At 56.5% G+C, this 23,567-nt stretch overlaps 1 protein-coding gene across 6 annotated transcripts in view; it reads right to left on the bottom strand.

Moving 5' to 3' along the window:
• The window catches only part of hmgcs1 (3-hydroxy-3-methylglutaryl-CoA synthase 1 (soluble)), an 87,942-nt gene that overhangs the window by 8,766 nt on the left and 55,609 nt on the right, over positions 1–23,567 (bottom strand). For 4 of the 6 annotated variants that reach the window (XM_041185452.1, XM_041185451.1, XM_041185455.1 and 1 more), the window contains exons 2-4: positions 7,001–7,458; positions 6,256–6,381; positions 545–709 (exon numbers count right to left, since the gene is read on the bottom strand). In XM_041185452.1, coding sequence (XP_041041386.1) covers positions 545–709; positions 6,256–6,381; positions 7,001–7,448 — 739 coding nt within the window. In that variant the 5' untranslated portion in view covers positions 7,449–7,458. Of the gene's footprint in view, positions 1–544; positions 710–6,255; positions 6,382–7,000; positions 7,459–10,203; positions 10,332–17,945; positions 18,074–23,567 lie in introns of those variants that run through there. The other 2 variants (XM_041185449.1, XM_041185450.1) reach the window with 2 other exon arrangements.

Below are 23,567 nucleotides of genomic sequence, written 5' to 3' on the forward strand. Positions count from 1 at the left end.
TGGGAGTGTTTGATGGGGACAGTATAGAGGGAGCTTTACTCTGTATCTAACCCCGTGCTGTACCTGTCCTGGGAGTGTTTGATGGGGACAGTGTAGAGGGAGCTTTACTCTGTATCTAACCCCGTGCTGTACCTGTCCTGGGAGTGTTTGATGGGGACAGTGTAGAGGGAGCTTTACTCTCTGATGTACCTGCCTTTGAAGTAACTGATTCTGACACAATGCCCAAAATGCAACATGTTCCATTCTCCAGGTCCAATAACCTTCTTTCACTTTTAGGTGGCTGATTCTGAGGAAGCTACTTTCAACATGTGAAGACACTGACAATATCTTCACCCGTTACTGGTCTTGATAAGTTTGAGAACAGTTTTCACTGAAGGGTGAGAAGAGGTAAAAAGACAAGTGTAAGGTTGATAAAGGGGATGAAATATAAGTGAACTGACCCAGCTGCTGGAGGTCTACACCGGGGGAGGGAATCACACCTGAAGCAGTAAGGCAGACTGGAGTGCTTTCTTCACAGTCCTGCCAACCCCATGCAGCGACCTACCTTTCTGTTTCTGTGCCTGGTACTTGTTGCAGTAAACTCCATAGCAGTGATCCAGTGCATTGAGGTAGCATTGAATTGAAAGTTTCCCATCCACCACAGGGTACTCTGACACCATGTCCGGCTTGTAGAAGTCATACGCGTGCTGCATGTGTGTTCCCCGGAGTCCTACGAGTGATGGATACAGTCAGCCATTACATTCATAAACCTGGGACCCTGAAGACAGCAAACAACCTTCCTACAGTACACGGGCAGGGTAAGTTACACGTTCACATGCAACTGGGCGAGTGAGAGAGCTGACATGCCTACAGCAATTAAGATCAAAGCCTAGGAGTTTTCCCTCAGACACAACTCAATGGGTAACACACTTCCCCCCCCCCCCCCCCCCCACCCCGAGTCAGATCACGGCTTCAAATCTCACTCCAGATACTTAAGCACATAATCTAGGTTAACACTCCAGTGCAATACTGAGGGAATGCTGCACTGTCAGAGGTGCCATCTTTCAGATGGGATGTTAAACTGTCTGCCCTCTCAGGTAGATGTCAAAGATACAGCAGGGAAGAGCGACAAATTTTCCCTGGTGTCCTTGGCCAATAGTCATCCCTCAAAGAAGTACAGGAAATTAATTGCCAGGTTCCTATATCACAACAGACACTATAACGTTGTGAAAGGTGCTATAGAAAAGGGGGGTTTCTTTCTTTTCAACTCCACAGTGCAGACCCAAACCGTTTGCAGATTACAGTCTGCTGAATGAATAATGTATGCATCAGAACAAACAGAAAAACTACCACCAAAAAAATTTGTCTTGCCCGATAACATGAATGAACTAACTTTAAACCCAGAGTCGGCTATCTAAAGTGTAACATCACCACCTGCTGGAAGTGAAATTAAACTGCAGCAGCAAAATAAAAATTGCTGCAGTCTCCTACTGGAGAATATTTGGTGGACATCCTGCAGGAAAACTCTCAGATTTTGTTACTGCCTTTTAACTTGGTCTCACATTGGATCTCGGGATAGATCCATTCACCAATGCTGACTTGCTCTACACTGGCTGCTTGCTGAGCAGTGCATCATCTTGGTCTGGTGGCAACTACACTGGGGGTTATTCATGTTCCCCCATCCAGAATCCTGCTTTCCAATCAAACCAAAAGTACGAGATTAGAGATTAGGAAAGGGACCGGAATGGGAAAGAGAATTCTGAGCACTCCAGCCGCAAACGTCCAGATCGCAAGGTCCGGGGGCACCTGGAGAGGCACAGCTCCCAACTTTCATATTCCGACATGTCAGGTGGGGTGGATGGAACCAGCAGGGCACAACCCATTCCTCCTCCAAGCAAACGGCTTCCAATAATCCCCAAGGGGCAGAGGGAAATTGAAAGGGTCAAATGAGATTAATAGAAACATTTGGGGCGATGGTATGAAGGATGAAGAAATCAAGGTGGGCAAATGGAGCTAAGATTCTTATAAGCTTTGATCTAAGAGAATGACAGAACCTGCTTCAAGGGGCAGAATGACCTCCTCCTGCTCCTACGTTTCAAGGTGCTGGGCTTTGGATAACACGAGCGTGGCTCTTGCCACCCGCGGTAAAGGAAATGGTGATGAAGCGACAATGAAGTCAAACCTTCCACACTGGGTGTGGATGAAGGAGGGGGAGGGACCCATGAGGCTTTGGAGGGAGGGCGGGGTGGTGATAAAGAATGTGAGGGGCGCAGGAGAGAGGAGGGGCGGGCGAGGAGGGGCGGGCGAGGAGGGGCGGGCGAGGAGGGGCGGGCGAGGAGGGGCGGGCGAGGAGGGGCGGGCGAGGAGGGGCGGGCGAGGAGGGGCGGGCGAGGAGGGGCGGGCGAGGAGGGGCGGGCGAGGAGGGGCGGGCGAGGAGGGGCGGGCGAGGAGGGGCGGGCGAGGAGGGGCGGGCGAGGAGGGGCGGGCGAGGAGGGGCGGGCGAGGAGGGGCGGGCGAGGAGGGGCGGGCGAGGAGGGGCGGGCGAGGAGGGGCGGGCGAGGAGGGGCGGGCGAGGAGGGGCGGGCGAGGAGGGGCGGGCGAGGAGGGGCGGGCGAGGAGGGGCGGGCGAGGAGGGGCGGGCGAGGAGGGGCGGGCGAGGAGGGGCGGGCGAGGAGGGGCGGGCGAGGAGGGGCGGGCGAGGAGGGGCGGGCGAGGAGGGGCGGGCGAGGAGGGGCGGGCGAGGAGGGGCGGGCGAGGAGGGGCGGGCGAGGAGGGGCGGGCGAGGAGGGGCGGGCGAGGAGGGGCGGGCGAGGAGGGGCGGGCGAGGAGGGGCGGGCGAGGAGGGGCGGGCGAGGAGGGGCGGGCGAGGAGGGGCGGGCGAGGAGGGGCGGGCGAGGAGGGGCGGGCGAGGAGGGGCGGGCGAGGAGGGGCGGGCGAGGAGGGGCGGGCGAGGAGGGGCGGGCGAGGAGGGGCGGGCGAGGAGGGGCGGGCGAGGAGGGGCGGGCGAGGAGGGGCGGGCGAGGAGGGGCGGGCGAGGAGGGGCGGGCGAGGAGGGGCGGGCGAGGAGGGGCGGGCGAGGAGGGGCGGGCGAGGAGGGGCGGGCGAGGAGGGGCGGGCGAGGAGGGGCGGGCGAGGAGGGGCGGGCGAGGAGGGGCGGGCGAGGAGGGGCGGGCGAGGAGGGGCGGGCGAGGAGGGGCGGGCGAGGAGGGGCGGGCGAGGAGGGGCGGGCGAGGAGGGGCGGGCGAGGAGGGGCGGGCGAGGAGGGGCGGGCGAGGAGGGGCGGGCGAGGAGGGGCGGGCGAGGAGGGGCGGGCGAGGAGGGGCGGGCGAGGAGGGGCGGGCGAGGAGGGGCGGGCGAGGAGGGGCGGGCGAGGAGGGGCGGGCGAGGAAGGGCGGGCGAGGAGGGGCGGGCGAGGAGGGGCGGGCGAGGAGGGGCGGGCGAGGAGGGGCGGGCGAGGAGGGGCGGGCGAGGAGGGGCGGGCGAGGAGGGGCGGGCGAGGAGGGGCGGGCGAGGAGGGGCGGGCGAGGAGGGGCGGGCGAGGAGGGGCGGGCGAGGAGGGGCGGGCGAGGAGGGGCGGGCGAGGTGGGGCGGGCGAGGAGGGCGGCGAGGAGGGAGGCGAGGAGGGAGGCGAGGAGGGAGGCGAGGAGGGAGGCGAGGAGGGGCGGGCGAGGAGGGAGGCGAGGAGGGGCGGGCGAGGAGGGAGGCGAGGAGGGGCGGGCGAGGAGGGAGGCGAGGAGGGGCGGGCGAGGAGGGAGGCGAGGAGGGGCGGGCGAGGAGGGAGGCGAGGAGGGGCGGGCGAGGAGGGAGGCGAGGAGGGGCGGGCGAGGAGGGAGGCGAGGAGGGGCAGGCGAGGAGGGCGGGCGAGGAGGGAGGCGAGGAGGGGCGGGCGAGGAGGGAGGCGAGGAGGGGCGGGCGAGGAGGGAGGCGAGGAGGGAGGCGAGGAGGGAGGCGAGGAGGGAGGCGAGGAGGGGCGGGCGAGGAGGGAGGCGAGGAGGGGCGGGCGAGGAGGGAGGCGAGGAGGGGCGGGCGAGGAGGGAGGCGAGGAGGGGCGGGCGAGGAGGGAGGCGAGGAGGGGCGGGCGAGGAGGGAGGAGGGGGAGGGGCGAGGAGGAGGGGGAGGGGCGGGCGAGGAGGAGGGGGAGGGGCGGGCAAGGAGGAGGGGCGGGCAAGGAGGAGGGGGAGGGGCGGGCGAGGAGGAGGGGGAGGGGCGGGCGAGGAGGAGGGGGAGGGGCGGGCGAGGAGGAGGGGGAGGGGCGGGCGAGGAGGAGGGGGAGGGGCGGGCGAGGAGGAGGGGGAGGGGCGGGCGAGGAGGAGGGGGAGGGGCGGGCGAGGAGGAGGGGGAGGGGCGGGCGAGGAGGAGGGGGAGGGGCGGGCGAGGAGGAGGGGGAGGGGCGGGCGAGGAGGAGGGGGAGGGGCGGGCGAGGAGGAGGGGGAGGGGCGGGCGAGGAGGAGGGGGAGGGGCGGGCGAGGAGGAGGGGGAGGGGCGGGCGAGGAGGAGGGGGAGGGGCGGGCGAGGAGGAGGGGGAGGGGCGGGCGAGGAGGAGGGGGAGGGGCGGGCGAGGAGGAGGGGGAGGGGCGGGCGAGGAGGAGGGGGAGGGGCGGGCGAGGAGGAGGGGGAGGGGCGGGCGAGGAGGAGGGGGAGGGGCGGGCGAGGAGGAGGGGGAGGGGCGGGCGAGGAGGAGGGGGAGGGGCGGGCGAGGAGGAGGGGGAGGGGCGGGCGAGGAGGAGGGGGAGGGGCGGGCGAGGAGGAGGGGGAGGGGCGGGCGAGGAGGAGGGGGAGGGGCGGGCGAGGAGGAGGGGGAGGGGCGGGCGAGGAGGAGGGGGAAGGGCGGGCGAGGAGGAGGGGGAGGGGCGGGCGAGGAGGAGGGGGAGGGGCAGGCGAGGAGGAGGGGGAGGGGCGGGCGAGGAGGAGGGGGAGGGGCGGGCGAGGAGGAGGGGGAGGGGCGGGCGAGGAGGAGGGGGAGGGGCGGGCGAGGAGGAGGGGGGGCGGGCGAGGAGGAGGGGGAGGGGCGGGCGAGGAGGAGGGGGAGGGGCGGGCGAGGATGGGGGGGGAGGGGAGGGTGAGGAGGGGGGAGGGGAGGGTGAGGAGGAGGGGGTGGGGTGGGTGAGGAGGAGGGGGAGGGGGGAGGGGAGGGTGAGGAGGCGGGGAGGGGAGGATGAGGAGGGGAGGGTGAGGATGGGGGGAGGGGTGGGTGAGGAGGGGGGGAGGGGTGGGTGAGGGGGGGAGGGGAGTGTGAGGAGGGGGGAGGGGAGGGTGAGGAGGGGGGAGGGGTGGGTGAGGAGGGGGGAGGTGTGGGTGAGGATGGGGGGGAGGGGTGGGTGAGGAGGGGGGGGAGGGGTGGGTGAGGAGGGGGGAGGGGTGGGTGAGGAGGAGGGGGAGGGGAGGGTGAGGAGGGGGGAGGGGGGAGGGGAGGATGAGGAGGGGAGGGTGAGGATGGGGGGGAGGGGTGGGTGAGGAGGGGGGGAGGGGTGGGTGAGGGGGGGAGGGGAGTGTGAGGAGGGGGGAGGGGAGGGTGAGGAGGGGGGAGGGGAGGGTGAGGAGGGGGGGAGGGGTGGGTGAGGATGGGGGGGAGGGGTGGGTGAGGAGGGGGGGAGGGGTGGGTGAGGAGGGGGGGAGGGGTGGGTGAGGAGGAGGGGGAGGGGAGGGTGAGGAGGGGTGGGTGAGGATGGGGGGGAGGGGTGGGTGAGGAGGGGGGGGAGGGGAGGGTGAGGAGGAGGGGGGGAGGGGAGGGTGAGGAGGAGGGGGGGGGAGGGTGAGGATGGGGCGGAGGGGAGGGTGAGGAGGGGAGGGGCGGGCGAGGAGGAGGGGGAGGGGTGGGTGAGGAGGGGGAGGGGTGGGTGAGGAGGGGGAGGGGCGGGCGAGGAGGGGGAGGGGGAGGGGTGGGTGAGGAGGGGAAAGGGCGGGCGAGGAGGGGGGGGAGGGTGGAGTGTGAGAGAGGGAGTTAGAGATAAAGATTGAGAGAGTGAAATGAAACAGAGTGTGTATGAAGGGTGGAGGGGGAAGTGTGACCTGACCGTTACTGTTTATCTCATTGCTCTGTTAGAGAGTTTGATGTGCAAGTTCACTGCTGTGCTTCCTACTTTACAGCAGTGATTACACTGAAACATTTCACTGGTTGGACAGTATTTTGGGACCTCCTGTGGCTGTGAACAGCGCTATATAAACGTAAGTCCGTCCTATCGTTAACCAGCGTGCACATACACGGTGCTGACAGCCTTGTTGGGGAGCTGTAGGCCCTGTTACCCTGTACTCATGGAGTTCTCCACACTTACGCACCTCGCTCAAATCCCAGCGGAGCATTGGGACCAACCAGCATGGCGATGGCTCCAGCACCGCCTGTGGGCCGGGCACTCCCAGTAGCGTAGACTGCGATATCACCAGCAACGACCAGTGCGTAGCGCCCTGCAAAGCCAAGGACAACACGGGCGGGTCACATTCAACTAGCAAGACAGAAAGCTGCCCATCGACACCACACAACCCCCCACCCCCACCCTTCCCCAACAGAAGTGAATCACACCTTACAGCTATCTGCACCTGCAAATCAGTAAATACCACTGAGGAATCCTATTCTTTAAGCTCAGCTGCTTAGCCAAACCTCCTACTAAAAGGCACAGCCTCACATTTATCTGTGTAGCTACCATCTCTCACAGGTGATGGGTAGGTGTGTGTGTGTGTGTGTGGAGTATATGTTACATATTATATAAACGCTGTGACATATACATTACCAGTCTGTATGAGGATATATTGCCTGAGATAGTGTCTGTATCAGCTATGGAGAATGTGTCCCTACCTTACAACAATGACTGTACTTTAAAAAAAAAACCCACACAACTGGCTGCGATACTTTGGCACGCGCTGAGAACATGAAAGGCTCTTTCATAAGGAAAATCCTTCCCCTTTAATCATTTCCCTTGGGAGCTGATCAAATCCCAGCTAGTGTTTGGGAAAGCTCGCAGCGAGCAAGGAGTTTCCGAGCCAGGGCAGGGGGAGTGGGGGGGCGGGGTGGTGCACACACACTCACCGTCCCAGGAGCTGGACTCCACCCAGTTGACAGAGTTGAAGAGCGCAGCGGTTCCCCCGTAGCAGGCGTTGGTGGTGTCGATGCCCTCGATGTCAGTGTTCCCGGACTCCTCAAACAGCTGCATCAGGACAGTCTTCACTGACTTGGACTTGTCGATGATGGTCTCTGTGCCCACCTCCAGTCGGCCAATGCTCTCGTATGGGAGGCTGTTCCGCTCCAGCAGCCGGTGGACAGCGGTGAGGCACAGGGAGTTGATGTCCTCACGGTCAGAGCAGAAGCCCATCCTCGACTGCCCCAGGCCAACCGTGTACTTGCCCGCGTCTACCCCGTCGAACTTCTCCAGTTCTGTCTGCTCCACGTACTGAGATGGGAAGTAGATCTCCATGGCGATGATTCCCACATCCTTGGGCCAGCCAGCCTCAGCGTTGGCAGGTAGTGATCCGGGCATCGTGGAAAGACTGTGGGGAAAGGGATCAGGAAAATCATTGCACTGACGAGTCTCCGGGATAACTGATAGACAAAAACATCACCAGGTCACACTAAGGGTTAAATTATGAGGAGAAGTTACATAAACTGGGCACGGATTCCCTGCATAATAGGTTAGGAAAAGAGTCAGCACCTTCAGGAACTGTCTCCCAGTGAGAGTCAGCACCTTCAGGAACTGTCTCCCAGTGAGAGTCAGCACCTTCAGGAACTGTCTCCCAGTGAGAGTCAGCACCTTCAGGAACTGTCTCCCAGTGAGAGTCAGCACCTTCAGGAACTGTCTCCCAGTGAGAGTCAGCACCTTCAGGAACTGTCTCCCAGTGAGAGTCAGCACCTTCAGGAACTGTCTCCCAGTGAGAGTCAGCACCTTCAGGAACTGTCTCCCAGTGAGAGTCAGCACCTTCAGGAACTGTCTCCCAGTGAGAGTCAGCACCTTCAGGAACTGTCTCCCAGTGAGAGTCAGCACCTTCAGGAACTGTCTCCCAGTGAGAGTCAGCACCTTCAGGAACTGTCTCCCAGTGAGAGTCAGCACCTTCAGGAACTGTCTCCCAGTGAGAGTCAGCACCTTCAGGAACTGTCGCCCAGTGAGAGTCAGCACCTTCAGGAACTGTCGCCCAGTGAGAGTCAGCACCTTCAGGAACTGTCGCCCAGTGAGAGTCAGCACCTTCAGGAACTGTCGCCCAGTGAGAGTCAGCACCTTCAGGAACTGTCGCCCAGTGAGAGTCCAGCACCTTCAGGAACTGTCGCCCAGTGAGAGTCAGCACCTTCAGGAGCTGTCTCCCAGTGAGAGTCAGCACCTTCAGGAACTGTCTCCCAGTGAGAGTCAGCACCTTCAGGAACTGTCTCCCAGTGAGAGTCAGCAGCTTCAGGAACTGTCTCCCAGTGAGAGTCAGTACCTTCAGGAACTGTGCCCCAGTGAGAGTCAGCACCTTCAGGAACTGTCCTCCAGTGAGAGTCAGCACGTACAAGAACTGTCCCCCAGTGAGAATCACACCCCCATAGATTTCTATCCCAGTTAAGTGTCTGAACATCTAGGAACCGTCAGTTGCAAGCAAGACCATGCATGAATAACAGCAATATGATTCATTAGCTCACTCTACTGCACCAGCAGTAATTGCTCAAGCGTAGTGAATGGTTTAAATGCATTCCCTGCAGTGTCATTCTAAATGCCCTGATCTTGGCTGAGTGGAGACAGGATCTGAACACATGCCAATCATAGCTTCCCCCTCCTTGCCTCTGCTGCAGGAGCACACAGCTGGTGGTAGAATCTCACCTGGTTGCCACCTCCCTTATCCTTTGCCTGCGTAGCTCTTTTATGTGCAAGCTAGGACAGCAAGTGCCTGCTGGCAATTTGACCACAAGGGGCATCACAGCCAAGCTCAATTTCCATCTTTAGAGTCAGAACCACACATGCTCTTTCCACACAGGGTCCTGTTGGACAATCAGGCCCCTGCGGAGATTTCTCCCCTCCTTAAAATGAGAGCGGAGGTCCGCTGCCCTCTCACTATCTCTCCTACATTGCCTAACTAATTCAGCACCATTCAGACCAATCACCTCATGTGGAAGACTTACCTACTCACCGACTTGGACCAGCTGAAACAACCTGGCACAGAAGACCCTAATCTCTGCTATGACCTGGCCCCCCAGCTCAAGCCGCAGGTTGACTTGTCAGTGTCACGTGTGACCATCCACTCCACATACAGGACAGAGCCAGGCCCCAGCTATGATGGACAAAACCCTGCCGAGTGCAGTCCCAAGTCTGGGTGCATCGAGCCTGCGCCAAGCACCAAGTTCCAAACTGTGGGGTGAGCTGGCACTTTCAACAGAACATCAGCCACCAGCATAAAGAGATGGCAGCAAGCTGTGGTTAAGCATGCAGCATTCACCACCAGCTCAAGGAGAGACAGGGAACACAATCTGATCGCCCACTTACAAAACCAGCGCGGCTGGAGGCAGACACAGTATCTAGAATCCAAAATCTGCAAAAAGCAGGGCCAAATAAACTCGAATCAGAATCATAACCCTCTGTTAAAACAAAACACAGGCTGGGTATATATACAGACTCAGGGTAACCGGAACACAGATTCTCCTTAAAACACAGGCTGGGTATATATACAGACTCAGGGTAACCGGAACACAGACCCTCCTTAAAACACAGGCTGTGTACATATACAAACTCAGGGTAACCGGAACACAGACCCTTCTTAAAACACAGGCTGTGTACATATACAAACTCAGGGTAACAGGAACGCAGACCCCCCTTAAAACACAGGCTGTGTACATATACAAACTCAGGGTAACAGGAACGCAGACCCCCCTTAAAACACAGGCTGTGTACATATACAAACTCAGGGTAACAGAAACGCAGACCCTCCTTAAAACACAGGCTGCGTACATATACAAACTCAGGGTAACAGGAATGCAGACCTTCTGTCAGTATCACTCACATGCATCACAATTCCTACCCCATTTAAAGCAATTCCCTTTCATCCATTTATAAGTCCCAACTTCAATCCTTCGTCTCTCAGGTTCACGCCAGACGTTGTAGCCAACAATTCCTTCCCCCCACAGCACCGCGCCCCCCCCACCACCACGCAGTGGAAAGACCGGCGATTTCATAACAAGTGCTTGATAAAATTTCTACAGCGGTTCTAACATAATTATGCAAATAAGCTCCAAACTGCACATTCTGGTGCAGTCATTCGCCTGCCACAATTTACCAGAGATTTCTTACTGCATTATACATCAATGCAGGACAAGAAGCCTTCAGCAGAGTGCCCCGGGTGCTGCCTCTCACACAGATGTCTGCACCCTACCTGTCTGGTGCCAGTATCAGGCTGCACTACACTCACATCAATGCGCAAAGCAACAGCCACCCTAAGGCAGAGAGTTAGACACTCCAGCTCCGCCCTCAGCAGTCGATCAGCACAGTGTTCTGACTGAGCCTCAGCCAATCAGCCTCTGCTCCTGATATGATGCAGGAGGATCAGCAGTGGCAGCTCATTGTAAGGAAAAAGCTATGGGCTCAGACTGCAGCTCAACATGAGAGGGGGAATTGCTGGAGAGGAGAGGCAGGGCACAGAGGGGGGAGAGGAGAGGCACGGGGGGGGGAGGAAGAGGCAGTGGGGGGGGGGGGGGGGGGAAGAGGCAGTGGGGGGGGGGGAAGAGGCAGCGTGGGGGGGAGGAGAGGCAGCGTGGGGGGGGGGAGGAGAGGCAGCGTGGGGGGGGGGAGGAGAGGCAGCGTGGGGGGGGGAGGAGAGGCAGCGTGGGGGGGGGAGGAGAGGCAGTGGGGGGGGAGGAGAGGCAGTGGGGGGGGAGGAGAGGCAGTGGGGGGGGAGGAGAGGCAGTGGGGGGGGAGGAGAGGCAGTGGGGGGGGAGGAGAGGCAGTGGGGGGGGAGGAGAGGCAGTGGGGGGGGAGGAGAGGCAGTGGGGGGGGGAGGAGAGGCAGTGGGGGGGGAGGAGAGGCAGTGGGGGGGGGAGGAGAGGCAGTGGGGGGGGGAGGAGAGGCAGTGGGGGGGGAGGAGAGGCAGTGGGGGGGGGAGGAGAGGCAGTGGGGGGGGAGGAGAGGCAGTGGGGGGGGGAGGAGAGGCAGTGGGGGGGGGAGGAGAGGCAGTGGGGGGGGGAGGAGAGGCAGTGGGGGGGGAGGAGAGGCAGTGGGGGGGAGGAGAGGCAGTGGGGGGGGAGGAGAGGCAGTGGGGGGGGAGGAGAGGCAGTGGGGGGGGAGGAGAGGCAGTGGGGGGGGAGGAGAGGCAGTGGGGGGGGAGGAGAGGCAGTGGGGGGGGAGGAGAGGCAGTGGGGGGGGAGGAGAGGCAGTGGGGGGGGAGGAGAGGCAGTGGGGGGGGAGGAGAGGCAGTGGGGGGGGAGGAGAGGCAGTGGGGGGGGAGGAGAGGCAGTGGGGGGGGAGGAGAGGCAGTGGGGGGGGAGGAGAGGCAGTGGGGGGGGAGGAGAGGCAGTGGGGGGGGAGGAGAGGCAGTGGGGGGGGAGGAGAGGCAGTGGGGGGGGAGGAGAGGCAGTGGGGGGGGAGGAGAGGCAGTGGGGGGGGAGGAGAGGCAGTGGGGGGGGAGGAGAGGCAGTGGGGGGGGAGGAGAGGCAGTGGGGGGGGAGGAGAGGCAGTGGGGGGGGAGGAGAGGCAGTGGGGGGGGAGGAGAGGCAGTGGGGGGGGAGGAGAGGCAGTGGGGGGGGAGGAGAGGCAGTGGGGGGGGAGGAGAGGCAGTGGGGGGGGAGGAGAGGCAGTGGGGGGGGAGGAGAGGCAGTGGGGGGGGAGGAGAGGCAGTGGGGGGGGAGGAGAGGCAGTGGGGGGGGAGGAGAGGCAGTGGGGGGGGAGGAGAGGCAGTGGGGGGGGAGGAGAGGCAGTGGGGGGGGAGGAGAGGCAGTGGGGGGGGAGGAGAGGCAGTGGGGGGGGAGGAGAGGCAGTGGGGGGGGAGGAGAGGCAGTGGGGGGGGAGGAGAGGCAGTGGGGGGGGAGGAGAGGCAGTGGGGGGGGAGGAGAGGCAGTGGGGGGGGAGGAGAGGCAGTGGGGGGGGAGGAGAGGCAGTGGGGGGGGAGGAGAGGCAGTGGGGGGGGAGGAGAGGCAGTGGGGGGGGAGGAGAGGCAGTGGGGGGGGAGGAGAGGCAGTGGGGGGGAGGAGAGGCAGTGGGGGGGGAGGAGAGGCAGTGGGGGGGGAGGAGAGGCAGTGGGGGGGGAGGAGAGGCAGTGGGGGGGGAGGAGAGGCAGTGGGGGGGGAGGAGAGGCAGTGGGGGGGGAGGAGAGGCAGTGGGGGGGGAGGAGAGGCAGTGGGGGGGGAGGAGAGGCAGTGGGGGGGGAGGAGAGGCAGTGGGGGGGGAGGAGAGGCAGTGGGGGGGGAGGAGAGGCAGTGGGGGGGGAGGAGAGGCAGTGGGGGGGGAGGAGAGGCAGTGGGGGGGGAGGAGAGGCAGTGGGGGGGGAGGAGAGGCAGTGGGGGGGGAGGAGAGGCAGTGGGGGGGGAGGAGAGGCAGTGGGGGGGGAGGAGAGGCAGTGGGGGGGGAGGAGAGGCAGTGGGGGGGGAGGAGAGGCAGTGGGGGGGGAGGAGAGGCAGTGGGGGGGGAGGAGAGGCAGTGGGGGGGGGAGGAGAGGCAGTGGGGGGGGAGGAGAGGCAGTGGGGGGGGAGGAGAGGCAGTGGGGGGGGAGGAGAGGCAGTGGGGGGGGAGGAGAGGCAGTGGGGGGGGAGGAGAGGCCAGTGGGGGGGGAGGAGAGGCAGTGGGGGGGGAGGAGAGGCAGTGGGGGGGGAGGAGAGGCAGTGGGGGGGGAGGAGAGGCAGTGGGGGGGGAGGAGAGGCAGTGGGGGGGGAGGAGAGGCAGTGGGGGGGGAGGAGAGGCAGTGGGGGGGGAGGAGAGGCAGTGGGGGGGGAGGAGAGGCAGTGGGGGGGGAGGAGAGGCAGTGGGGGGGGAGGAGAGGCAGTGGGGGGGGAGGAGAGGCAGTGGGGGGGGAGGAGAGGCAGTGGGGGGGGAGGAGAGGCAGTGGGGGGGGAGGAGAGGCAGTGGGGGGGGAGGAGAGGCAGTGGGGGGGGAGGAGAGGCAGTGGGGGGGGAGGAGAGGCAGTGGGGGGGGGAGGAGAGGCAGTGGGGGGGGAGGAGAGGCAGTGGGGGGGGAGGAGAGGCAGTGGGGGGGGAGGAGAGGCAGTGGGGGGGGAGGAGAGGCAGTGGGGGGGGAGGAGAGGCAGTGGGGGGGGAGGAGAGGCAGTGGGGGGGGAGGAGAGGCAGTGGGGGGGGGAGGAGAGGCAGTGGGGGGGGAGGAGAGGCAGTGGGGGGGGGAGGAGAGGCAGTGGGGGGGGGGAGGAGAGGCAGTGGGGGGGGGAGGAGAGGCAGTGGGGGGGGGAGGAGAGGCAGTGGGGGGGGGAGGAGAGGCAGTGGGGGGGGAGGAGAGGCAGTGGGGGGGGAGGAGAGGCAGTGGGGGGGGAGGAGAGGCAGTGGGGGGGGAGGAGAGGCAGTGGGGGGGGAGGAGAGGCAGTGGGGGGGGAGGAGAGGCAGTGGGGGGGGAGGAGAGGCAGTGGGGGGGGAGGAGAGGCAGTGGGGGGGGAGGAGAGGCAGTGGGGGGGGGAGGAGAGGCAGTGGGGGGGGAGGAGAGGCAGTGGGGGGGGGAGGAGAGGCAGTGGGGGGGGGAGGAGAGGCAGTGGGGGGGGGAGGAGAGGCAGTGGGGGGGGGAGGAGAGGCAGTGGGGGGGGGGAGGAGAGGCAGTGGTGGGGGAGGAGAGGCAGTGGTGGGGGATGGAAAGGCAGTGGTGGGGGATGGAAAGGCAGTGGGGGGTATTGGGGGCAGAGGAGAGGGAGAAAGAGAGCGGGGGGGGCCTGATAGGTGCTGTGTAAATACAAGTCTTCCCAAGGATGCATTATTTTTCTGGTGCAGCTTTGGCATGTGTGAATTGCCGGCCCGGAGATCGTGGTGAGATTATTAGAATCAGCATTTCTGCTCCTGGCATAAACAAGTGAACAGTGACCTATGCCCTGTCTGCCAATGATCCAGTCAGTAAACTGACAGCCAAATGTTAGTTGCTAGGTGACCAAGCTCAAACTTCTGGAAAACTGGATTTTCAAAACAACATATTAAAGGAATGTGAAAGCGAATTGCAAAATCAGAATGTTTCTCCTGCTGTAAAAGACCGGATTATTTTACATGGACTTGTGTGGCGTCCTCATCTTCCAGGGGTCTGCCAATGTGCGTTATCGGGAGAGGAACACAAGCAGCTGGACGGAGGAAAAAGAAGGGAGGGGGAAATGGAAAACCTAAGATAGGGGGAAAAAAATCAAAGGGACGGTGGCTTTTGCAAAAGGGAGGGACATGGCAAGGCAGAGTGAAAACTGGGAACAGGATCACAAGAAATGATGCTGAAAGGGGAGGGGCTGGGGTGAGGGGGGAGGGGGAAGGGGAGGGGGCAAGGGGTGGGAGAAGGGTTAGTCTAAGGGGAGGAGGGAAGGGGAGGGGAGGGGGAGCAAGGAGGGAGGCTGCAGTGACGCAAGGCTAAGGCAAGATGGGGGCAAAAAGATGACTGATCCAACAAACAGGAGTTTTGTTGGCGATAAGCTGGGGCACTTCAGTAGCACAAGGACTTGACCCCTCCTCTCTAAACCAGTAACACTATGTCGTTCCGTTCTTTGAGTACACTACCACCCATGGGAAATCAACATTCACTGGTTGCATCTGTGAACATGAATAATTTAGGTCATAATTTTTCAGTCTTCTTTCGTCTCAATGGGGAGTGCCAGAGGACTGGAGAATTGCAAACATTACATCCTTATTCAAAAAAGGGTGCAAGGATAGGCCCAGCAAATACAGACCAGTCAGTTTAACTTCGGTGGTGGGGAATCTTCTAGAAACAATAATTCATGACAAGATAAATATTCACGTAGACAAATGCTGGTTAATTAAGAAAAGCCAGCATGAATTTCTCAAGGGAAAATCATATTTAACTAACTCGCTAGAGTTTTTTTTGATGAGGTGACAGAGAGGGTTGATGAGGGCATTGCTGTTGATGTGGTGTATGTAGACTTCCAAAAAGGCGTTTCATTACAGTACTGCATGACAGACTTGTGAGGAAAGTTATAGTTCATAGAATAAAAGGATAGTATAGACATGAATACGAAATTGGCTGAGTGAGGGGAAAGAGAGAGCAATGGTTATTGGATGTTTTTTGGGCTGGAGGAAGGTTTGTAGTGGAGTTCCACCAGGGGTCAGTATTGAGGCCCTTGCTGTTCCTGATATATATTAATGATCTAGACTTTGGTGAACATGGAGCAATTTCAAAATTTATGGATGACACAAACTTGGAAGCATTGTGAGCTGTGAGGAGGATAGTGTAGAGTTTCAAAAGGGCTTAGGTAAGTTGATGCAATGGGTGGATAGGTGGCAGGTGAAGTTTAATGCAGAGAAATGTGTGGTGAAACATTTTGGTCGTAAGAACAGAGAGAGGCAACATAAAGTAAAGGGTACAACTCCAAAGGGGGTGAAGGAGCAGAGGGACCTGAGTGTCTATGTGCGTACGACAGGTTGAGAGTGTAGTTAATCAAGCATACAGTATCCTAGGCTTCATTAATAGGGGAATAGAGTACAAGAGCAAGGAGGTTATGTTGAACTTGTATAAGACACTAGTTAGACCTCAGCTGGGAGCAGTGTGTCCAGTTCTGGGCTCCACACTTTAGGAAAGGTGTGAAGGGATTGGAGAGAGTGCAGAAAAGATTCACAAGAACGGTTTCAGTGATGAGGAAAAGTTGGGAATCTTTTCCTTGAAGAAGGTTGAGAGGAGATTTGATAGAGGTATTCAAAATCATGAGTGGCGAGGGCAGAGTAGATAAGGAGAAACTGCTCCCATTGGTGGAAGGATCGATGCTCTCTCAAGAACAAGAGGGCGCAGATTTAAAGTAATTGGTAAAAGAAACAAAAGCGATATGAGAAAATTTTTTCATACAGCGAGTGGTTAGGGTCTGGAATGTGCTGCCTGAGTGTGGAAGCAGGTTCAATCGAGGCTTTCAAGAGGGAAAAGAAACAATCTGCAGGGTTCTGGGGAGAAGGCAGGAGAATAGCATTGGGTGAAATGCTCATTTGGAGAGCTGATGTAGACACGATGGGCCGAATGGCCTCATTTGGTGATTCTGCATGCACACAAAAAAAGATTTGCGTTTATTTATATAGCGCCTTTCACGGCACCGCGACGTCTCAAAGCACTGCACAGTCGAAGTAATTTTGAAGTGTAGTTACTATCATAACCGAGGAAACACAGCGGCTAATTTGAGCATTACAAACTTCCACAGTCAATGCTGCGATAATCATCAGATCATAAAGCGGTGTTGATTGAGAGAAAAATATTGGCCCGAACACCGGGGAGAACTTACTGCTCTTTTTCCTGTGGGATCTTTACGTCCACCTGAGGGGGAGGGGCCTCAGTTTATCATGCCACCAGGAAAATGGCACTCACCACAGTGTAGGGCTCTCTCAGTTCTCGGTTATTGTGGCAGCCTAGATTATGCAGGCATGTCTTTGCAATGGACTTGAACCCACAATCTTCTAACTTTTAGGGCTTTATAAATAGAGACATAGAATATAAAAACAAGGAAGTTATGAGAAACCTTTATAAAACACTGGTTCAGCCTCAACTGGAGTAGCGTGTCCACCAGGTTATAATTCAAAAAGCTTGAGTGAGAGTGCAGAAGATTCACAAGAATGGTTCCAGGAATTGTTCCAGGGATGAGGGGCTTCTGTTATGAAAGAAAAAGATTCGAGAAGTTGGGACTGTTCTCCTTGGAGAAAGTTGAGTGAAGATTTGATAGAAGGGTTCAAAATCATGGGAGGTGAAGACAAACTAGAGAGAGAGAGAAGCTATTCCCGTTTTCCTGGCTTGGCCAGATAAGTGACAAGTTTTTTTTTTGCTCCATACCAGTGTCAGGTAATGACCATCGCCAACAAGAGAGAATCTAGCCATCTCCCCCACGACATTCAATATCATTACTATCACTGAATTGCCCATTATCAACATCCTGGAGGTTACCAGAAGGTGAACTGGACCAGCCATATAAATACTGTAGCTATAAGAGTAGGTCAGAGGCTGGGAATTCTGGGGCAAGTAACTCGCCTCCTGACTCCCCAAACTCTTTCCACCGTCTACAAGGTGCAAGTCAGGAGTGTGATGAAACACTCCCCACTTTCCTGGATGAGTGCAGCTTCAACAGTAGTGAAGAAAGTGGGCACCATCCAGGACAAAGCAGCCTGCTAGATTGGCACTCCATCCACTAAGTGAAACATCCATTCCCTCTACCACTGGTGCACAGTGGCAGCAGCATACAGCATATGTTCAGCAAACCTCCTTCAACAGCACCTTCCAAACCCACAACCTCTACCACCTAGAAGGACAGGGGCAGCAGACACATGGGAACATCACCACCCGCTAGTTCCCCTCCAAGCCACTCACCATCCTGACTTGGAAATATATCGCTGTTCCTTCACTGTCACTGGGTCAAAATCCTGGAACTCCCTGCCTAACAGCACTGTGGGTGTACCTATACCAGGTCGACTGTAGCGGTTCAAGATGGCAGCTCACCGCCACCTTCTCAAGGACATTTAGGGATGGGTAACAAATGGACTAGCCAACAATACCCATATCCCACAAAAGAATAAAACAAAAGGTTGAGAACCAGTGGACACAGATTTGAAGTGACTGGCAAGAGAACTAACACAAGGAAAAACCGTTTTTTGCACGAGATGTTAGGGTCTGGAGTGCATTGCCTTAGCGTGTGGTGGAGGCAGAGTCAATTGTCAAAAGGGGATTAGATAAGCAGCTGAAGAGAGAAAATTTGCAGTGCTGTGGGGAAAGTGCAAGGGATTGGGACCAACTGATTTGCCCTTGCAGAGAGCCAGCACAGACATGGTCTCCTTCTGTGCTACGGTTCTAGAGACAAGAGACTGAGACATGGCTGACACAATCATGCATGCAACTCACCTTCCCCAGCACCACAAAACCTACCTTCTTGTTGCTGGGGACTTAACCTTGACTCGAAGGAAAGTTGTGGAAACGACCGTTGCACAGTGGGAGCTGAATTTTTGCCCAGCGCACACACTCTCCAAACACACAAAGCGGCTGAGTCTGGTAAAGTTACGAAACATTTTGTGCAAGCATAAGGGACCAGTGACTGTCAACCAGGCTCTGAGCATCCAGCGTCATAGCCAGTATTTATACAGGTCCTGAGGACACACCTCCTATTCAATCCAGTACATGTTGTGCTCTGTATCAACGATCAATAAAACAATCATCCAACAAAGCAGTCCCAGCGACTAATGAATCATTTACCCATTGGTCTGGCACCCAGCCTACTGATTACATGCAAACTAACTTTTCCCCTACTTTCAGTGCATCATGAACAAAAACTTTGAAAATAAGTTAAATCTGACAAAGTTCCCTTCCTCTAAGAGAGAAAGGGAGAAAATTAGAAGGCAACCATTCTCCAGAATCAATCTGCAGGGTAGTTCACAAGTCACTTGTGACTTGCCCGTCACGCCTGGTGCAGCATTAAGCGAGTGCTGCACTGTCAGACGTGTCGTCTTTCAGATGAGGCATTAATCCGGGGCCCTGTTTGCTCTCTCAGGAAAACGGAAAAAATGCTCAGTGGTGTTGACATTCCAGAAGTGGGGATCAAATTGGTCAGGGGTCCGTGTTAGTCAAATCCACAATTATCAACAGCTCAGCCATTCCATAAAGATAAAAACAAAAAAACTGCGGATGCTGGAAATCCAAAACAAAAACAGAATTACCTGGAAAAACTCAGCAGGTCTGGCAGCATCGGCGGAGAAGAAAAGAGTTGACGTTTCGAGTCCTCATGACCCTTCGACAGAACTGTCGAAGGGTCATGAGGACTCGAAACGTCAACTCTTTTCTTCTCCGCCGATGCTGCCAGACCTGCTGAGTTTTTCCAGGTAATTCTGTTTTTGTTTCAGCCATTCCATGTTGGTCTTCACCCTCCACAGAAACCCAATTCTCCGTGGCAATTTGCATACTCCTCCCCCCACCTTCTCTTCACCACCCATCTCTCAGCCTTATATGCTGCCAGTCTCTGCTGCATTGCCATAGTGTGTGGTGGAGCCAGGCGGCGAAGAGCAGTGGGAACCAGGGGATTGGGAAGCCTACAAAGACCAACAGAGGACAACTAAAAAAGAAATAAGGAGGGAGAAGATTAAATATGAGGGTAAACTAGCCAGTAATATAAAAGATTGCAAGAGTTTTTTTTAGATATATAAAGGGTAAGAGAGAGGCAAAAGTGGACATTGGGCCACTGGAAAATGACACTGGAGAAGTAGTAGTGGGGAACAAAGAAATGGCGGAGGAACTGAATAGGTACTTTGCGTCAGTCTTCACGGTGGAAGACACAAGTGACATCCCCAAAGTTCAAGAGCGTTGGGGGGCAGAGGTGAGTATGGTGGCCATTACCAAGGAGAAGGTGCTAGGAAAACTGAAAGGTCTGAAGGTGGATAAATCACCTGGGCCAGATGGATTACACCCCAGAGTTCTGAAGGAGATAGCTGAAGAGATAGTGGAGGCGTTAGTGGTGATCTTTCAGGAATCACTCGAGTCAGGGAGTGTCCCAGAGGACTGGAAAATCCCTAATGTAACCCCCATGTTTAAGAAGGGAGTGAGGCAAAAGACAGGAAATTACAGGCCAATTAGCCTGACCTTGGTCGTTGGTAAGATTTTAGAGTCCATTATTAAGGATGAGATTTCAGAATACTCGGAAGTGCATGGTAAAATAGGGCAAAGTCAGCATGGTTTCATCAAGGGGAGGTCATGCCTGACAAATCTGTTAGAATTCTTTGAGGAGGTAACGAGTAGGTTAGACAAAGGAGAGCCAATGGATGTTATCTACTTGGACTTCCAGAAGGCCTTTGACAAGGTGCCGCACAGGAGGCTGCTCAGTAAGATAAGAGCCCATGGTGTTAGAGGCAAGGTACTAGCATGGATAGAAGATTGGCTGTCTGGCAGGAGGCAGAGAGTGGGGATAAGAGGGTCCTTCTCAGGATGGTGGCCGGTGACTAGTGGAGTTCCATAGGGGTCAGTGTTGGGACCACAACTTTTCACTTTATACATTAATGATCTAGATGAAGGAACTGAGGGCATCCTGGTTAAGTTTGCAGATGATACAAAGATAGGTGGAGGGACAGGTAGTATTGAGGAGACGGGGAAGCTGCAGAAGGATTTGGACAGGTTAGGAGAATGGGCAAAGAGTGGCAGATGGAATATAACGAGAGGAAGTGTGAAGTCATGCACTTTGGTAGGAAGAATAGAGGCATAGACTATTTTCTAAATGGGGAGAGAATTCAGAAATCTGGAGTGCAAAGGGACTTGGGAGTCCTAGTCCAGGATTCTCTTAAGGTTAGCTTGCAGGTTGAGTCGGTAGTTAGGAAGGCAAATGCAATGTTGGCATTTATTTCGAGAGGACTAGAATACAAGAGCAGGGATGTGCTGCTAAGGCTTTATAAGGCTCTGGTCAGATCACATTTAGAATATTGTGAGCAATTTTGGGCCTCGTATCTCAGGAAGAATGTGCTGGCCCTGGAGAGGGTCCTGAGGAGGTTCACTAGAACGATCCCAGGAATGAAAGGCTTAACGTATGAAGAATGTTTGAGGACTCTGGGTCTATACTCAATGGAGTTTGGAAGCATGAGGGGGGATCTGATTGAAACTTACAGAATACTGAAAGGCCTGGATAGAGTGGACGTGGGGAAGATGTTTCCATTAGAAGGAGAGACTAGGACCCGAGGGCACAGCCTCAGAGTAAAGGGAAGACCTTTTAGAACAGAGATGAGGAGAAACTTCTTTAGCCAGAGAGTGGTGAATCTATTGAATCCATTGCCACAGAAGACTGTGGAGGCCAGGTCATTGAGTGTATTTAAGACGGAGATAGATAGGTTCTTGATTGATAAGGGGATCAAAGATTATGGGGAGAAGGCAGGAGAATGGGGTTGAGAAACTTATCAGCCATGATTGAATGGCGGAGCAGACTTGATGGGCCAATTGGCCTAATTTCTGCTCCTATGTCTTATGGTCAATCGTCAAAAGGGGATTAGATAAGCAGCTGAAGAGAGAAAATTTGCAGTGCTATGGGGAAAGTGCAAGGGATTGGGACCAACTGATTTGCCCTTGCAGAGAGCCAGCACAGACATGAATGGTCTCCTTCTGTGCTACGGTTCTAGAGACAAGAGACTGAGACATGGCTGACACAATCATGCATGCAACTCACCTTCCCCAGCACCACAAAACCTACCTTCTTGTTGCTGGGGACTTAACCTTGACTCGAAGGAAAGTTGTGGAAACGACCGTTGCACAGTGGGAGCTGAATTTTTGCCCAGCGCACACACTCTCCAAACACACAAAGCGGCTGAGTCTGGTAAAGTTACGAAACATTTTGTGCAAGCATAAGGGACCAGTGACTGTCAACCAGGCTCTGAGCATCCAGCGTCATAGCCAGTATTTATACAGGTCCTGAGGACACACCTCCTATTCAATCCAGTACATGTTGTGCTCTGTATCAAGGGTCAATAGACATCATCCAACAAAGCAGTCCCAGCGACTAATGAATCATTTACCCATTGGTCTGGCACCCAGCCTACTGATTACATGCAAACTAACTTTTCCCCTACTTTCAATGCATCATGAACAAAAACTTTGAAAATAAGTTAAATCTGGCAAAGTTCCCTTCCTCTAAGAGAGAAAGGGAGAAAATTAGAAGGCAACCATTCTCCAGAATCAATCTGCAGGGTAGTTCACAAGTCACTTGTGACTTGCCCGTCACGCCTGGTGCAGCATTAAGCGAGTGCTGCACTGTCAGACATGTCGTCTTTCAGATGAGGCATTAATCCGGGACCCTGTCTGCTCTCTCAGGAAAACGGAAAAAATGCTCAGTGGTGTTGACATTCCAGAAGTGGGTATCAAATTGGTCAGGGGTCCGTGTCACTCAAATCCACAATTATCAACAGCTCAGCCATTCCATGTTGGTCTTCACCCTCCACAGAAACCCAATTCTCTGGGGCAATTTGCATACTCCTCCCCCCCACCTTCTCTTCACCACCCATCTCTCAGCCTTACATGCTGCCAGTCTCTGTTTCAATCATTACCACCACAGCCAGCCCGACAACCATCTTAAAAAAAAAAGCTGAAGCCGTCTCTCCAAAATCTCTTACAGTTAATGCTATGCTTGGTCTTCACAATTTTAACCATTCCATCACTAGAAACAATCTTTTTCTACCTATCTTGCCCTATTCCTTTCATAAATTTTAAATATTTTCCATTAAATTGGCCCTTAATTTCCTCTGCTTTAATGTAAGGAGTCTCTGCAAAAAAAAAAATTCAGACCACAGGAACTGTTTTACAGAATGGTTACAACACAAGAGGAGGCCATTTAACCTGCCATGTTGATGCTGGCTCTCCAAGGAGCAACTTACCTAGTGCCACTCCCCAGCTTTCGTTCCATAACCCTGCATGTTCTTCCTTTTCAATTAATGGTGGCATAGTGGCAATGTCCACTGGGCTAATAATCAAGAGACCCAGGCTGATGCCCCAAACATAGGTTCAAATCCCATTGGTCTGCTGGTGGAAGCTGAATTCAGTTAATAATTCTGGAATATAAAGCTAGTCTCAGCAATGACGGCCATGAAACTATCATCGACCGCTCCAAAAACCCATCAGGTTCACTAAGGAAATCTGCCTTCCTTACCTGATCTGACCTACATGTGGCTCCAATGTTGACTCTTAAATGCCCTCTGAAATTACCAAGCAAGGTCAGTTCAGTTCAAGGGCAAATGGGGATGCGGCAACAAATACTGGCCTTGCCGCTGAAATCCCATGAAAGAAAGAACAAAGGAAAATAAGTCCAATTCCAAGAAGGTTCACTCAATTGATTCTACGGATGAAGGGGGTATCCTATGAGGAAAGGTTGGACAGGCTGGGCCTGTGTCCATTGGAGTTTCGAACAATGAGAGATGATCTTACTTAAACATGAGATCCTGAGGGGACTCGACAGGGTGGAAGCTGAGATGATGTTTTCCCTCGTGGGAAAGACGAGCACGAGAAACAGAACCATGGAAAAGTTACAGTGCATAAAGTCCATTGTGTCTGCGCCGGCCAAAACAAGAATAAAGGAACTAGCCGTTCATTTTAATCCCGCTTTCCAGCGTATGGTCCATAGCCTTGCAGGTTACAGCACCTCAGATGCAGATCCAAGTACCTATTAAATGATTTGAGCGTTTCAGCCTCAAACACCAACTTCAGCAGTGAATTCCAAATACCCACAACCCTCTGGGTGAAAGTTTTTCCTCATGTCCCCTCTAATCCTTCTACCAATCACCTTAATCTATGCCCCCTCAGCCAGGGGAAACAAGTGACCCCTCAGCCAGGGGAAACAAGTCTTTCCTGTTTACCCTATCCAGGCCCCTCAATTTTGTACACCTCAAATAGGTCACCCCTTAGCCTCCTCTTCTAAGGAGTACAGCCCCAGCCTATCCAATCTCTCCTCATAGCTGCAATTTTCAAGCCCTGGCAACATTCTTGTAATCTCCTCCACACTGTCTCCAGAGCAATTATGCCTTTCCTGTAAGCGAC

Source organism: Carcharodon carcharias, chromosome 4 (genome assembly GCF_017639515.1).
Source record: "Carcharodon carcharias isolate sCarCar2 chromosome 4, sCarCar2.pri, whole genome shotgun sequence".
Taxonomy (NCBI): domain Eukaryota; kingdom Metazoa; phylum Chordata; class Chondrichthyes; order Lamniformes; family Lamnidae; genus Carcharodon; species Carcharodon carcharias.